This window comes from Callionymus lyra, chromosome 5 (assembly GCF_982586985.1).
Source record: "Callionymus lyra chromosome 5, fCalLyr1.hap1.1, whole genome shotgun sequence".
Classification (NCBI taxonomy): domain Eukaryota; kingdom Metazoa; phylum Chordata; class Actinopteri; order Syngnathiformes; family Callionymidae; genus Callionymus; species Callionymus lyra.
This window is the reverse complement of record NC_141822.1, coordinates 11,341,708-11,359,052: the sequence shown is the minus strand read 5'-3', so window position 1 is coordinate 11,359,052 and position 17,345 is coordinate 11,341,708. Positions and strand designations below refer to the sequence as shown.

At 45.6% G+C, this 17,345-nt stretch overlaps 2 protein-coding genes across 4 annotated transcripts; one reads left to right on the top strand and one right to left on the bottom strand.

The window, feature by feature from the left end:
• Positions 1-56: 56 nt before the first annotated feature.
• On the bottom strand, positions 57-3,595 carry kmt5aa (lysine methyltransferase 5Aa). Of its 2 annotated transcripts, none has more exons than XM_087790846.1 (7): positions 3,455-3,595; positions 2,093-2,204; positions 1,804-1,990; positions 1,644-1,731; positions 1,465-1,524; positions 1,196-1,386; positions 57-601 (listed from the first exon to the last, which is right to left on the bottom strand). In XM_087790846.1, exons 1-7 carry the CDS (start codon positions 3,461-3,463, stop codon positions 391-393), a joined length of 858 nt encoding a protein of 285 aa, XP_087646972.1. In that variant the 5' UTR covers positions 3,464-3,595; the 3' UTR covers positions 57-390. The 2 variants fall into 2 exon arrangements, with proteins under 2 accessions (XP_087646972.1, XP_087646973.1); XM_087790847.1 differs by having other exon boundaries at positions 59-601; positions 1,804-1,978.
• Positions 3,596-4,786: 1,191 nt separating this feature from the next.
• Positions 4,787-17,144, top strand: sbno1 (strawberry notch homolog 1 (Drosophila)). 2 transcript variants are annotated; one of them, XM_087790827.1, is made up of 33 exons: positions 4,787-5,191; positions 6,992-7,111; positions 7,191-7,280; positions 7,341-7,559; positions 7,628-7,760; positions 8,215-8,312; positions 8,391-8,487; positions 9,321-9,481; positions 9,537-9,670; positions 9,734-9,824; positions 9,896-10,057; positions 10,444-10,579; positions 10,639-10,744; positions 11,259-11,412; positions 11,486-11,668; positions 12,431-12,528; positions 12,596-12,729; positions 12,787-12,975; positions 13,039-13,215; positions 13,347-13,516; positions 13,599-13,730; positions 13,791-13,926; positions 13,998-14,110; positions 14,172-14,243; positions 14,811-14,910; positions 14,983-15,057; positions 15,131-15,277; positions 15,357-15,451; positions 15,513-15,599; positions 15,742-15,879; positions 15,947-16,023; positions 16,089-16,282; positions 16,355-17,144. In XM_087790827.1, exons 2-33 carry the CDS (start codon positions 6,992-6,994, stop codon positions 16,492-16,494), a joined length of 4,158 nt encoding a protein of 1,385 aa, XP_087646953.1. In that variant the 5' UTR covers positions 4,787-5,191; the 3' UTR covers positions 16,495-17,144. The 2 variants fall into 2 exon arrangements, with proteins under 2 accessions (XP_087646953.1, XP_087646954.1); XM_087790828.1 differs by lacking the exon at positions 4,787-5,191 and adding an exon at positions 5,597-5,832.
• The last annotated feature ends 201 nt before the right edge of the window (positions 17,145-17,345 follow it).

Sequence of the window (17,345 nt, the reverse complement as noted above, 5' to 3'; positions counted from 1 at the left end):
CAAGAGGGCATGACCTCATCATGACTGACAAGTTTTCTTTAGGAAAAGTTTATTTACGTCGACGCTTCAATAAATATATTTACAGGACTGACTTTGGCCGGCGCTGGTTACCGACTCCTCGTCGGGCTGGTCGGGTTGGAACCACTGGTGTTCAAACAGAAGTTTAAAAAAAATAAACGCAGTCAGCAGATCGTCAAGATTTTTGTTTTCTCTGCGGCGAACTTGGGTCCACATGATGCACGCCTGAGTGATGCCAGTGTGTGAGTTTGTTTTCCAGCATGAGAGTAAAAATATATGTCCTTGAGCGTATGTTACACATGTATGTATTAAAAGACACTGGTTAAAGGAATGAGCAGCGGGTCGTCGGCACTGGGACCTCTATGTCGTCCATCAGTGCTTCAACCAGGGGTGGGCGGCGATGGAGGCCTTGCTTCGGTCGCCATAGTCGTAGAGAAGCTCCTCCCCCTGGTGGATGTCACGAGAGGCCACCAGGACCAGGTGCGGCACGCCGTCGATGTCGTGCAGTTTGGTGTGACAGTTCCCGCTCTTGCTGTGGTTGACCAGTCGTCCCAGCCGCCCCGACTCTCTGGTGGCGTCCACGCTACGGACACACAAGAGTTTATATTACTAAATATAGATATATTACTACTGTAGTAACAAGGATACATCTAGTACTTGACTCTGGTGTTGCAAAATTTACAGACCACATGACTCTTGATGAAGTCGTAACTGCTTTCATTTGTTTTGAAACCAAAATATGTCCGGCTTTAAAAGCTGCTGGAGTCGACTGTATCCTCTTGTCCTCAGTCATTGCCAGGATCTCACAAAAGTTCATTGTCAAGCCCCCCTAACCGTTTAAGAAAGACTTTATTGGAGAAAAGAAAAACAGATCCCAGCGGATCCATAATGGGTGAATCGAAGCGTGGCAGTGACGAGAAAAAACTTTTTATAAGGCAGAAACTTAAAGCACAACCAGACTCAGTGTTGAGGGTAGACGGAAGGAGAAACTACATAGGCTGTAAAAACCTGCTGCCATCCAGTGGCCAGATGTAATATCGCAACACAAAGTAAAACTAACGCCTTTTATTAAAAAAAAACATGAATATGAAAGCAAAAAAAATGTACTATAAAAAAATAAAATAAAAGTGCTGTTGAATATCAATACAGCAATATTTAAATGCATCACGCGACTTACCAGTAGGTCCGGCTCAGGTACTGGAAGTAGTACATGTAGCACCCGGTGTCGGGGTCCTTGGCGTACTCGGCCTCGCGCACCTTGGCATCCGTGATGTCCAGCAGGTCACCGTGGTACTCCACCACGTAGTCGCCCCGGTTGAAGCGGCGAGTGGCCACCACAGCACGACCTTTGCCCTCCACGTGCCGCATCTGGAACCACATGGTAAAGTGAGCTAAGCTAATGCGACATATGCTACACATTTATGTCAAAGACAACAAACGTCTCACCTCCAACCCCTCCTCCACGCCACTGCTGACCAGCGCATCCATCTGCTTCTTCTGCTCACACTGGAACACAAGAGTCAATGTCAGCATCAACATGAGCTTCACTCTACGACTCGTCTACTGGAATTAAACCACTTTAAAAGTGTTGGTTCCACACGAGCGTGGGTCAGAACTCGTCTCACCTCAAGCTCCGATTTACTTCTCCGCGAACTCCGTCTGATGGGATAAAAGTCTGTGACTTTCTTGTTCTGAGTGTTCTTCCCTCCGACCCTACAGAGAGAGAGAGAGAGAGAGAGTGAGTCAGGATCTTCTCCACGTCAGAAGACGGATGTGAGGACGTACATTTTCTGCTTCTTGGTTCTGACCCGGTGTGCGGTTCTTCTCTGCTGCGGGAGGCTTCTGTTGCTGCTGAGCAGAGGTGTGTGAGATGATGACCTGTGGGGCTCGGTGGGCGGGCAGAGGCGTGTCTGAGTCAGGTGGAGCTGCGACCAGCAGGGGGCGCCCTCTGCTGGACAGCCTGCAGAGGACACTGTGAGTGAGGTCAAACTTCATCGGTCTGTCTGTTGACCTGCACAGGTGAGACACGTCAACACTCTCACGCACACGCACAGACTCTCACACGAGAACACACCGTTGGCCTGCCTCTGGGAGAAGCTCATGGTGCTGGAAGGTTCCTCCGGCGCCATCTTGAGTGTGTTGTGAAGGGGGATGAAGACCTCCGAGTGACTGTTGCATACAACTTCCTGTCAACACACAAGGATCAAAACACTCAGAACCACTTGGTATTGACGAGTCGTCAACTTAATTGATTGGTGATTAGGATAGTTTCTGTCAATCATTTCCCCATTAACACATTGTATCAATCAATCACCATTAATCACCATGATCAAGTAATCATCGTCAATTAGCTGACAGCAGATACACAACATGACTGCAGACACACAACATTACAATAGACACACAATATGAAATAAGACATTACAATAGACACACAACATGACTGCAGACACACAACATTACAATAGACACACAATATGAAATAAGACATTACAAAAGAAACAACATAACAGCAGACGCACAACATAGCACACAACATTACAATAGTCACACAACATGACTGCAGACACACAATATAAAACAACATTACGATAGACAAACAACATGACTGCAGACACACAACATGACAGCAGACGCAACATGACAGAGAAACACAACATGACAACAGTCACACAACATGACAGCAGTCACACAACATGACAGCAGACACACAACAAGACAGAGAAACACAACAAGACAGAGAAACACAACAAGACAGAGAAACACAACATGACAGAGACACACAACATGACAGAGAAACACAACATGACAGAGAAACACAACATGTTAGCAGTCACACAACATGTTAGCAGTCACACAACATGACAGAAGACACACAACATGACAGCACACACATAAAATGACAGCAGGCACACAGCATGACAGAGACACACAACATGACAGCAGACACATAATGTGACAGCCGACATACAACATGACAGCAGACACACAACATGACAGCAGACACATAATATGACAGCAGACACATCATATGACAGACACACAACATGACAGCAGACTCACAAAATATAGTGGTTGAAAAGTTTAAAACAAACGATTGAAGTTCTGAACGGAATCTAAACTACGCATGCGCACACAGAGGCTGCTGAGTGTATCACCACGTCAACAACAACATGACTGTTAAAACGTCAACTGTTTATGAACTCAATGATTTCGTCATCGATGTTATTTATTGATCAGCACCGTGGACGTATGACGGAATCACTTTTGACTTAAAGACCAGAAACTATTGTCTGTAAAGCTGAGAAACAGACACACGAACAATTGCTAATGTTAGCCTGGGAGCTAACACACTATGAGGAACTTCAGGTGTGGCCCCACTTGACCCACTGACGTTCACCCAAGTCCGAGGGGGCAGTACTTGAGAGAAACTTACCCCGCTCATGTCCAGACAGCCTGAGAACTCTTCCTGATCACAGCCACCCGGAGGGGAGCGGAGAGAGGACCATAAGGAGTCAGCAGCAGCACACTCCCTCCGCCATTTTCACCATCGCTGGCGGGGCGAGTAATGGCGGCCCCTGCTGGTCACAGTTTCCAAGTCCATCTGTGGGAGGAAACCCGGGGATACCACAAGTATGAAGAGTTTAGGTTCACGTGTGCGTCAGTGACGTCAACGCAGCTACAGCTACAGTGGCTACTGACCAGGGAATTCAATTCAATGTCAATTTCAATGTCAATTTCAATGTCGATTTCAATGTCAATTTCAATGTCAATTTCAATGTCAATTTCAATGTCAATTTCAATTTCAATTCCATTCAATTTAGATTCTTGAACTTTACAGTGTTTGTTAAGATTATATTGGAGAAAAGAAAAACAGACCCTAGCAACTCAACAATGAGTGAATTACAGCGTGGCAGTGGAGAGGAAAAACATCCTTTTAGAAGGCAGAAACCTTAAGCAGAACGAGACTGAACGTTGACGGCCTTCTGCTGCGACCGGCTGGGAGGGTGAATGGCTAGGGGGTAGACAGATGGATGAAATAAAGACTGAGGGAGGATACAGTGAGAGAAAATAGGATGGAATTGGTTAGGGCAGAAGAGTCAATAGAGGCTGCTGGGGTCAAATCTGGATCCGTTGACATGGATCCAGCAGCAGCTCTGGAGGTGGAGCTCCGGGAGAAAAGAAAAGTAAGTAAGTAATTTTTATTTGTATAGTGCTTTTCCAGACCAGGGTCACAAAGCGCTTAACAATCAAAACAATATTCAATAAAGTATATACTTTAAAGATCAAGATAAAACTGATAACACAACAGGAGTTCCAGAAAATCAAGGAAAAGCCTGAACAAATAAAAACGTCTTAAGATGTTTCTGAAAGGAGTCAGTAGATCCATCAAGAGCAAAGAGAGACGAAGAAAAGTGTGGGTTTATATTGCACAGGTAATGAATTAATGCAGAACAGGAAGGATATACAGAGACCAACGAGTGACCGTCCATGAGAGACTCGGAGCAGAGCTTTTCCAGGGTAAAGGTCAATGAAACAGTTCTGAACCAGGTGACTCGTCTATTCTTCCAGTGACAACAACACAAGAGAGTGTGGGTGATGCTCGTGTTGATAATGTGACGTGAGAGTGCATACCATAACAAACAACAACTCCACAGGACAGTAAACAACTTTACAAACACGGGTGTTTATTTTATTCGACTGACAGAAATTGTAGATGGGAAGGATTCAACACTAAAAGACAAAAAAGACTGATAAAAAGTGTGTTGTTGGTGAAATACGAAACGAAACCAGCGAAGAAGAAAAAGTCTGCGCTCGTCACTTCCTGTTCAGTCCTCGGTGGGTCACGTGATGAGGTGGCGCTAGCTCGCCTTCTCCAGCGATGTTTTCTTTCTGTTTTTCGACCGTAGATCCGCGGACGGTTCGGTTTCCTCATCGAGGTGTCTGCTCCGGTCCGGTCTCGACCCTCCGCCGCCCAGAAACCCGGCACCGCGATCGCCGCGCGGAGACTTCGAGGGCGATGACGGCCACGGTAGGCCTGCGCCGCGTCACGTGACCAACATGCGGCTGAGCGTTTGATAAAAGATGGCGTGAGCGCGGCGGAGCGGAGAGAAGACAAGCGACCTGCGGAGCGACGCCGCCTGCGACTCGGGCGGCTGTACGGCGCACAAAAGTGAGTACTTCAGCACAGCACCCGGACACTCTCGTCCAACGGATACAAAGAGTCCTCTCCACCTAACATTATTTAATTTTCTTATTTTATAACCACCGTTGACCGAAACCCTGCGCTAGCTGCTATTGCTAGCTAACGTCAGCAATATCAACATCCTTAGCAGCGCTAGCATCTCTAGCATCAACACTCTCACCCGGCATAAGAAAACACGTATAAAAGTCCAACCCAGCGCAACAGCTCCGTTTAATACCTTTCATTTTCAATTTGGTTGCGTGAGAAACGAAAGTAAATCTAAAAAGTACTCCTTTTATTGCGTCACAAAGTGGGATGCGTGCTAGTGGCTAACACAGCAGCACAACTGTACACACAACCAGACGGTGTACAGTGTCGCGAGTACGTTCAGCCACAGCGTGTGTTTGCTGTGGTGTCGCTGGCTCCAGATCGTCACCCGGGTATTTGTGAGATCGGGCGTCTGCGGGGACATAGCAACCCATGACTGGTTTTAGTCGTTGAACTCGTTTCGCTCTCTTCTTATATAAGTGCCTTTGAGCTTGTCACGTTAGCTTGATGCTAACCGGCGAGCTAGCGCCGCTAAAGTTGTCTCTCTGCACCGAGCCGGAACTCCTCTAACCGGACCGAAGGTAGACGTTGTCTTCGATGGTTGTGTGACGGTGTTTTGTGTATTGTTGTTGTGGTTCTACGGCGTCCAGATGCTGAGGTGGAGCTGGACTCTCTGACCAGGAAGTGTTCAAACACGTGTCTTGTTTTGGGTCACTTTGGAGCTGCGAGGTCGTTCCGTGCTCCCCCTGAGCCGGTTCTGACTTAGTTGATAATCGAGTTTATTCAATTCCTAACATGAGTATAATGAACTTTTGTTTGTTGTTCCAACGACTTTAGTGAACCATTATTTTATTTGTTTATTTCAGATTTGAGTGTGAAACTCTTGACAGTAAAAATAAGTTTTTTAAATTGTTGGAAATGTTTCTGTGACATGATAAAGGCGAAGAGAAACATTCTGAAGTGTGTAGAAGTTTAAGAGGGGGACTGTGAATGTAATGACTACAGAACAACTTCTAGAAGCTCATAAACCTGTGACCCCACTCGTCTCAAGGACTGTTAGGTTGGATCTATACCTTTATTCTTCCCATATTAGGGACATTTTTGTTTGTAACAGCATTTGCCCCAAAAAGATTAAACATACAAATGCAATATATTAAGACCTACAGTACACATCAAAAATAATAACAAAAACAATATAGCATGATAAAATGATAGATAATAACGATGATAATACAATAATAAAATGAGCAAAATTAGTTCAGAACTTTTTGATTTGTTAATGTAAATCTTCATGCCAGCTGGATCCATCATAATGTGCTTCTCAGCAAGATTCCGTCATTCACACCTAAACTTACAACTGAAGAGTATCAAACACTTGTTAAAATCATAAATGCTTTACTAATCCCCAAAGGTTCAAGATGACAATATCAAATGAACATTAACTACATTCTATTTAAAATGCCAAACCCTAAATGTTACTGTTATATAATGTACTAACTATTTACATTCAATCTGTCTGTGTATACAGAGAATACTGCACAGGCACTGTATATATTTGAATATAAGTAATATTTATAGAGCACTTTTCTAGACAACGGTCACAAAGCGCTTAAACAATCAAAACGGTTCTCAATGAAATATATGCTCCGAGATACTTGAATGTATAAGAGTTGAGGGTGTCTGGCTCGGGTGGAGGATGTGTGTTTGTACGAAGTGTTGAAACAATCATGTCGGTTGCAGATGGATCCAGGCCAGGATCTTCTTCTCACCGCGCTCAGTGAGAGCGGGATTTGCCCCAATGACCTTGGCCTGTTTGATGTGGACCCTCAGGATGTTTCTCAGCCATCAATGGCCCAGCAGGTTTGTGGTTCTCTTTCTTTTTCTTTTTTTTTTGTCTGCCGTCCCCTTGGCCTTGCTGAACGTCCACCTGCTTCTGCAGTCCATCTCCATCAGTGCTCTGGACGCTGGTTTGGGAGCAGAGTCGACTGAATCAGCCAGACAAGCTCCAGTTCCAGTGGTGGCGATCAGGGTAAGCCAAGCATCCTTGTGTGGTCACATGTTGGTACCAACTCCTTATGTCTGTCTGTAGAATAAGCCACAGCAGTCCACCACCACCTTCGTTTTGAACCAGCTCAACCAGCTGCCGTCGCTGGGAGCCACTGCAACCAAGCAGCTAGGAAACAATCCCATCAAACACACCATCACCGTCACCAAGGTGGTCCACGTCAACAATGCCACCTTGCGGGGAACCTCCACTCCAGGGTGCCCCCCCTCGGTGTCCTCAACTGTGCCTTCCAGAAAAGACGAAGTGAGTTGGTGGATGAATCTGCAGGAGCTGCACTACATGTTCAAACTATTAAAATGTTCTCGTCACAGATCCAGCTGAAGGACCTGCTCAGGACCGGGACCCTCAAGAGCTCTGTGTTGAAGGGCAACAGTCTGATGGAGCTGATGAAGCTAAAGCCTCCGCCGGACATCGCTCCTCCTGTCGCCACTGCAGCAGCTGCAGGTTTGTCTCTCACACAATCTGAATTCATTAGCTCAAATATTTTGTAGCATAGAAAGGGTTGGAGACAAGGCTGCACTGGTCATCATTTTTGTTCCTGATTCATATTTTAGCAGATACTTTTTCATAAAACTTTTAATAACACACGAGTCACTATTTTTTTTGTATTATTGATCACAAAAACCTATTAAACATCATTGTAAAACCGAAAGTACTACTAAAAAAACATTTTAAGGAAAATAAATTAAAAAAACAATTAAAATGTTAAAATAAGTGCAAGCAAGAGTAAACAACCAAACCCCAAAATGTGAACTTAATAACTTCAATAATGGCATGTTTTTCTTTACAAAGAGGAGAATTTCGGTCTTATCTTCCTCTTTGTTTTTGAAAACTTGCAATTTATAGAAAGTCCATGTGTTTTCTATTTAAAAAAAAATGCCGTACATCTTTCTCTCAGGTGAGCTAAATGGTGTGAAGAAGGAAGTAGTGGCTAAAGACCCATCACGGATGTGGCTCAGCGACGATGTGAAGCTGCAGAACTTCGCACACCAGTTGGTAAGTACGATGAGAGCAGAACCCCTGGCTGACCCAGCTCGTTGCAGAGAATTTGGAAGTGACATTCGGTCTCCACAGAAATCTCAGGGCATGAAGATGGAAGAGGAGCCGGAGGAAGAAGAGGAAGAAGAGCTGGGTCACGCCGAGACCTACGCAGAGTACATGCCCATGAAGTGTGAGTGACAAAGTGTTGAGTCTACTTTACTATAGTCAACGGTGTCAATAATGAAATGAGACCAGTTAACTTGGTTTTATTAATTTATAGACATTTTTATCAAACTTGTCAGAAGTTTATCTCACAGCTAATATGTCCTTGATATGTCTGTCAAGGTCAAATTATTGTTATTTTGTAATTAATTTGGTAACTGTGCTGGTGTAATTGCATAATGATACTGCTTCAGTTACAATTTAATAGTTTTCTCAGAATCTACTAATTTAATCAGAAAACTTTAATTGCCAGTGTTGTTAACACATGATTTTTTTGTGGCGTCAGTACATGATAAAAGAATAAAATAAGATAACATGCAAAATAAGGTACAGAAAAATGGAACCAAGGAAAAGGCAGCAATTCTGCGCCACCTATATATAATGTGCTTATGTTACTTATCAGTAATTATTTTATTTTTATTTTTTTTAAATGACTGACTTTCTTTTACACGTTGTTTGATATTCCAATAATTCAAAAATACATTTTCTAACTCATATTTTTTAAATGGAAGTATTTTTGATTAAACAAAAAATGTTGCTGGTGCCACCAGTCAATATTAAATCTAAAGGACTATAAAAAAGAATTAAGAAAAATACTTTTGAACTATTGAAATAAGGCTCAAACTATATCTAAAAAAAATTGAACTACCATTTCTATTTAAAAAATAAATAAACTTTAATTTTGTTCCATTTAAAGTGAACTTTTGTCCAGTATACAATCATCTGGAGGTCTCATATCAGATTATTGCCTTTTTTAAGTAACATTGTACTTCCTTTTCTGACCTGCTTGTGTGTCTTCAGTGAAGGTGGGCTTGCGACACCCCGACCCAGTGGTGGAGACGAGCTCGTTGTCCAGCGTGAATCCTCCTGACGTCTGGTACCGACTGTCCATCCCAGAGGAGACCATCGACCGCGGCTGTCTGTCAGCGCTTCAGCTTGAGGCCATAACCTATGCCGCACAGGTAGAAGCCTGACCCTCTCGCCCCTCGACTCTGTTCTCATGATACGTTTTTTCAGCAACACGAGACATTCCTGCCCAGCGGTGACCGAGCGGCCTACCTGATTGGAGATGGTGCCGGTGTGGGAAAGGGACGCACCATCGCAGGGATCATCTACGAAAACTACCTGCTGGGCAGGAAGAGATCACTCTGGTCAGTGTTTTAGAACTTTACTCCCCTCCTTGAAAGTGAGCTGACTGGACCTTCTCTCCGCAGGTTCAGCGTCTCCAATGATTTAAAGTACGACGCAGAGAGAGACCTGCGTGACATAGGCGCCAAGAACATCCAGGTCCACTCTCTGAACAAAGTGAGACTCTTAAGGGTGTTTGTGTGCGTGCCGGGGTTTTTGTCCCAGTGACTCTGACTCTCTGCCTTCAGTTCAAGTACGGGAAGATCTCGTCTAAACACAATGGCAGCGTAAAGAAGGGCGTAATCTTCGCCACGTACTCATCCCTGATCGGAGAGAGTCAGTCCGGAGGGAAGTACAAGACTCGCTTCCAGCAGCTTCTGCACTGGTGCGGCGAGGACTTTGACGGCGCTGTATCCTTCACTAGTGTCTTCCCGAGGCTGGACAACCGTATGTTTCAGACATTAGGGCGCATTTGTTCTCCTGCAGCTTGTCTATATACACACACACCATAATATCTATATGATGTACAGTTATTACTCTATTAGTCAGCAAGTCACAGTAGTACTGACTGTGAGGTTTTGTGAATTAAAAATGAGGTTCTGAGTGCCGTGTTGTATATAAAATCAGGAAGTACAGCCTCAGTTAATGCATAAAGCCCCACTGTTGATTTATGATATGCAAATATTTGTATTGCTTCTTATAGTCCTACAAATGCAGTAGTTTCAGGAAAAGGTCAAAGGTTGAAAAACTAAGGATGATGCAAAACTAAAGCAGTTTCTTTAACCCACTGGTGAAGATTGTTTACGACGAGTGTCACAAAGCGAAGAATGTTTGTCCCGTCGGCTCCTCCAAGCCCACCAAGACGGGTCTGGCGGTGTTGGAGCTGCAGAACAAGCTGCCCAAAGCTCGTGTCGTCTATGCTAGCGCCACAGGTGAGTGACATCGACCGGCTAGAGTTTACCTCTTCACACACACACTGCTTTGTCCGCAGGAGCGTCCGAGCCCCGGAACATGGCCTACATGAACCGCCTCGGCATCTGGGGACACAAAACCCCCTTCAGAGAATTTGCAAACTTCATTCAAGCAGTGGAGCGAAGGTTAGTATCCCCCAGAGGTCATGTGACCTTATATAAACTTTTCTTTGATTGATGCATTTCACATAATCGCAATAACGCATGTGAATAGTTGCATACCAATATATATTTTTGTATTATATTAAAGTTTTTCTGAGTGCAGGCAGAGCAAGATACTCAATCTCGTCTCCATCTGACATTGAAGTACAATGTAATATTTGATACACATTTTAGTTTGAGACCCCTGTATAAAATGTTATTATCGTTATCCAGCTCCATAAAATGGAGAACTTCAGCATTTGGGGATTAGTATGCCTAGCCACTTCATCTTATCACGTTTTAAGAAGAGCTGCTGTTTCGTGGACGTGTCAACAAAATCTGCATGAAATTACATGGTTTCAGAGAAATTTTTTTTTTTCTTTGTATCAATAAACCTGAAGCCCTAATCACTCCAACATTGACTTGTTTTTGAGGAGCTGTTGAGTCCATCAGTGAGTCAGACTTGGCCTGAAATTGTTGTTTGTTGTTGTTGTTGCAGGGGTGTGGGCGCAATGGAGATTGTTGCCATGGATATGAAGCTGAGGGGGATGTACATCGCTCGCCAGCTCAGCTTCACCGGGGTCACGTTCAAGATCGAGGAGGTCCCTCTGTCACAGCGCTATGTGGAAATGTACAACAAGTCCGTGCAGATGGTGAGAGTCCAACCTCTTATAGACCCCCGTTTCTCCTCTAAGGTCCCTGGATTTAAGCATCTTCTGGTTTCAGTGGGTCAGTGCCCGGGACAAGTTCCAGCAGGCTGCCAACCTGATGGAGGCTGAGCCCAGAATGAAGAAGTCCATGTGGGGCCAGTTCTGGTCGGCCCACCAGAGGTTCTTCAAGTACCTCTGCATCGCCTCCAAGGTCCGGCGTGTGGTCCAGCTGGCCCGGGAGGATGTCCAGAACGGGAAGGTAAGACTTACTACACTATAGGTAGATTGGTTAGACGTTTGTTGGTTAGTATGTTACTAATAACTATGATGGTTGCATCACTTTGCCGTTAAACTCTTCATATTGTATATTATTTTTATATTCGACACATTTTTCATCACTACTACTGTCAATCATGGAGGTTCTTTTTTGCAGGACTAACATCAATAAAATGGATCATTTATTTATTAACACGTGTGTCTATAAATATATCTGAAACCAATAGTTAGTGGAGCTTATCAGTGTTTGTTGTTGGTTATCTCTGTTTATGGGTTTGGTTATCTCTTTGGTTTATTTACAAATTCATGTTAACAATAAAATTCTTAGCCAAGACCAAAAGTGAGGTCATCATGTTACCTCCGTGTGAATCTAAAAGGTGTAATATTAAGAGTTTCTTGTATACATTTGATTCTTCTAAACCAGCTCTCCAGGAAAAGAGGATTAAAAGCCAGTTGAGAATGGTTATTTTCTTATAGACTATTTAAGGAAGAGTCATTTTATCTACTGCAGCGCTCATGTCTTAAGACGCGCGTGCAAACGGACTCACTATTTTAACAAATGATGTGAATCGTCTTTCATTCAACCATGTACACAATTTGTTGTCCAGGTGACATTTTTTTTTATTGAAGGGATCAATAATTTCTTGAGTTCTCCACATGACATTAGATTTAGGAGTCAATAATCTGAATTTGAGCTACATGTTTCTGGTGGTGGTTCTGACCTGGTGACCTGCTGATGTTGCAGTGTGTGGTGATCGGCCTGCAGTCCACTGGCGAGGCTCGGACTCTGGAGGCCCTGGAGGAGGGCGGAGGAGAGCTCAACGACTTTGTTTCCACTGCCAAGTGAGTCCTCGTGGACCAACTTCTCTGTGCCAACCTTAACTGATGTCACTGGTGTGTGTGTGAGCAGAGGAGTCCTGCAGTCGCTGATCGAGAAGCACTTTCCCGCCCCGGATAGACAGAAGCTCTACAGCCTTCTCGGCCTGGACATGCCAACCAAGAGACCTCCGGTCGAGGTGGAACCTCCGCAGAAGAAGAGGAAAGGTGAGACACTCCAGAGGTGCTTTTGAGGAGCTGCTCTTCACCATTGTTGATCTGCAGGTCCAGAGCTGAAGAACAACAAGAAGCGTCCTCGAATACATGGTGGTCTGTCCGGGACCAGCTCCGAAGAGAGTCAGTCAGACGAGTCGGCCGGAGAGAGCGACGACAGCTTCAAGTCTGTGAGCTCAGCTGACGAGGACGACGACTTTAACCCCTTCAGGGATGAGTCGGATGAAGACGACGAGGATGGTGAGGTTCTGCTGGATGACATGGAGAAAGAGCTGCAACTGACTCTCTGTCTTTGGGGTTCAGATCCGTGGCTCATCAGAAAGGAGCCCAAGAGAGGGAAGGAGAAAAAGAAAAAAAAGAAGAAAAGTAGGAGGAAGAGCATCGATCCAGACTCCATACAGAGTGCCCTCCTGGCCTCTGGACTCGGTTCCACCAGACCTGCCTTTACTGCCCCTGTCACTACTGTCACCACCCCCACTGGTACACACACACAAACGCATGCATACACACATCAAAACACCACTGGTACATGCACACCAATAGTACAAGTACACATGCATACACAAATGTCCTACTTGTATTTACTGTGTGTTGCTCTGGGTGTGGAACAGTGAAGGCGTCGAGTCCCATCAGCTGTCAGACGAGTCAGGACGCCGTGGAGCACGCTCAGAGGATGAAGAGGGAGCTGCTGGACGAGCTGGAGGAACTCGCCGAGAGTCTCCCTCCCAACACCCTGGACCAGTTGATTGACGAGCTGGGAGGACCTGACAACGTAGCCGAGGTGCTTTCCGTTGTTTTTGACCTGGAACCTGTGGTCATGTGACTGTCGTGGATCTCTGAACGTCAATGTCGTGCGTCCTCAGATGACCGGACGCAAAGGTCGTGTGGTCAGCAACGACGACGGCACAATCACCTACGAGTCTCGCTCCGAACTGGACGTTCCTGTTGAAATCCTCAACCTGACGGAGAAGCAGCGATTCATGGACGGAGAGAAGGTGAGGCTCGATCCACTCCTCCACCATGTCGTTCTGACGTCCGCTCGTTCTCCCGTCTAGAATATTGCCATCATCTCTGAAGCGGCCAGTTCGGGAATCTCGCTGCAGGCGGACCGTCGGGTCAAGAACCAGCGACGGAGAGTCCACATGACCCTGGAGCTGCCGTGGAGCGCAGACAGAGCCATTCAGCAGTTTGGTGAGTCGGCCATCTTTGACCGGACTCTCGTGTTCTCGCTGTGTTTGTGACGGCGAGACTTTTGTTCTCAGGGAGAACTCACCGCTCGAACCAGGTCACTGCCCCCGAGTACGTCTTCCTGATCTCTGAGCTGGCAGGAGAGCAGAGGTTCGCCTCCATCGTGGCTAAAAGACTGGAGAGTTTGGTGAGTGAGATGGAGAGAGCGAAGGTTTTTGTGTCGTCCGTGCTGACTTGCTGTGTGACAGGGAGCTCTCACTCACGGAGACCGACGAGCGACGGAGACTCGAGATCTCAGCAGGTTCAACTTTGACAACAAAGTAAGATGTTTTTCTGCATTTTATAGTCGTCTTATGTGACTCGTATAGAACGTATCGATTGAAAATCGAGAAAATGGCAATATTTCTTTTTAACAATACTGTATCGTTATTGAACAATACTGCATCAATTACAAATGTGTGTGTGTGTCTATATACATGTACACTTATTTTTTGGGGCTTTTTTTTAATCATAGTTATTTGAGTATGTAAAAATAAAGAGTGTTAAATATTAAATTATTTACAATTCAAATAATTATTCAGTGTTTGTACATTTTGGTGCTGCAATTAAAACTTCCAGCAGCTAGATGGCAGTCATTACGTCCTCAAATAAAGTTTATGACTGAGGATGAGAGGATACAGTGACTTCAGCGGCTTTTAAAGCTGATCTTTGGACATATTTTGGTTTCGAACAAATGAAAGCAGTTACAACTATTACTGGTGCAGAATTCACAGACCATATGTTTCTTAACAAAGTCATGTGATCGACAAATGTATCCTCGTTACTACAGTATCACAATATATGGTACTGTCAGAATGTTGCCGAACACTGTGTGTCTGTCTGTGCAGTACGGCAGGAACGCTCTGGAGATTGTGATGAAGTCTATCGTCAGACTGGACAGTCCTCTGGTGTCTCCGCCTGCTGACTTCAGAGGAGACTTCTTCAAAGGTAAGACCTCGAGCTGGTGTGAACTGGACCAAGATCTTTTCTGCACAGTCACTCACTGTTTTGTGTCCACAGAGATTCAAGTGGGACTCATTGGTGTGGGCTTGATCAACATAGAGGACCGGTCTGGAGCCATGAACTTGGACAAAGGTGAAATCATGGATGGTCCACGGGCTCTATGAGCTTCGGTTCCCGTATGAACTCTAGTCCTGCTCTATTCCAGACTACAACAATATCGGCAAGTTTCTGAACCGGATCCTGGGCATGGAGGTCCATCAACAGAACTCTTTGTTCCAGTACTTTGCTGACACACTGTCCGCCGTCATCCAGGAGGCAAAGAGGAACGGCAGATATGACATGGGCATCCTGGGTAAGAGGGTCCTGCTCTCATTATTGTCTTGGTTGTTGGTTCTTGAGCTTCAGTGTGTCAACTCTGGTTTGCTCTGCAGATTTGGGCTCGGGCGACGAGAAGGTGAAAAAGGTGGACTGCAGGAAGTTCCTGACACCCGGGTACACCACCTCGGGACACGTGGAGCTCTTCACAGTAAGAACATTGGTCGCCCTGAAGGTTGGTGTGGGAGTCGTGCTCACCTGTCTCTTTGCAGGTGAGTGTAGAGCGAGGGATGTCCTGGGAGGAGGCCACGCACGTGTGGGCCGACCAGAACGGGGCGGACGATGGGTTCTATGTGCAGGTAAGATGTTTTTTATCGTTGGATTTATCATATTTATTTAATGATTAATGTTTCATACAAGTGTTTATATTAAGTTTTAATATTGGCAGCAGTCGGCTAAAGAAACAAAAGTGCCACAATGTGACCCCCAGATGTGTTTCAGATGAGGAACAACAAGAAGACGTCTATCCTGGTCAAAGAGGTGAACAGTAAGAAGAGACTTTTCCTGGTCCACCGGCCGAACACAGGCCGGCAGATGAAGTTGGAGCTCTACAACGACATCAAAAAGAAGTTCAAGAAGGTTTGTGAAGTTGGAGGTTTCCCGTCCTTCCTCACCGGAGTCTTGACTAAAAAGTCTTCTTGTTCAGGTTCTGTCAGAAGATGCCAAGCAGCACTGGAACGACCAGTACCTTTCTTCAGCCAAGATTTGCTCCCACGCCTACTGGTGAGTCAGTGACGGTCCCTGGTTCAGAACACGTGTCAAAACACGTGTTTGTGTGTTATGTGCAGGCGGGGGAACTGTAAAAAGGCGTCCGTGGGTCTTCAGTGTGAGGTTGGTCTTCGCTGCCGGACCTTCTACGTTCTGTGTGGCTCTGTTCTAAGCGTCTGGAACGAGCTGGAGGAAGTTCTGACTCCGGTCAGCGGGACCAATGTGAAGGTCCAGATTGTTCGTCTTAGGACCGAAGACGGGCAGAGGATCGTCGGTAAGTTTAGCATTTCGCTTGCCTTAGCATTTAGAAGTCTCTCCTTCTGACACTCGCTTCTGGTTCCGATAGGTCTGATCATCCCGGCCAACTGCGTGTCTCTGCTCATCAACAAACTGTCCACGTCGGATCAGAACCAGCAGCTGGCAGTGCAGGAGCAGCAGAAACGACTGCAGCTTCACCCACAGAGTTTCAGCCACACAGCCACATAGTCGGTGAGGGGCGCCACGGTTGACCACAGACCTGGCTGCCTGCGACGTCAGGGACCGCCTGTCCCGCCACTGACCCATGGGTCTGAAGGTCCGGCGGAGTGTTGAGAGATGTCGGCATCAGTGTTCTGACACTTGGAGCCAAAGATTTGAGAAGACGACCCAAAACCATCACCTGCCCTCCGGCACCACAAACCGACCCCAGCTGACATCAGAACCAATGTCGTCCTCATGTCTGCATGAACATTCATCTTCTGGATTGTCCTCTGGAGTTTTCCAAATGTGCCTTCAGTGCCGGATCATATGGGTCAGAACCGGCAAGCCCGATGACCTCGTTCTGGTCACTCCTGCATGAAACATGAACATCAAGACCTGCAGTGCTCGGACCAAACCGTCGGCCGTCGCACTACAGTAATCAGAATTTTGATGTAAATAGTGTCTCTGTGTCAGCTTTTGGTCCTGATTCTGTCGAGGTCCATGTGCAGACAAACTGTGACGTAGGGTTCGGTGTCCTCGTTCAACCTGGTTGAAAAAGAACTTGGGTCCTGCTCTGGTCGGTCAGAAATATACTTTTAGTTATGTGAGAAATTCTGTTTGACCCGACTGACTTGCAGGCTCAACCTGAACGCTCAATAAAACTTTGTTGCTTCTTACGCCGACTGTTGTGTTCTTCTGGACTCGGAACCGGTTGCCCTGGTGACGGTTTAACTGAGGCCCTGATAATGGGTTCAATGTCTCTGTTTTCACTGCTTTAAGAGCTGTCAATCAAAACACACTGACTGGATTAAACATCCGTTTTTAATGTTTTATTTAATTAAATCGGTTCTTAAATTGATATTGGACGTCAAATCCAA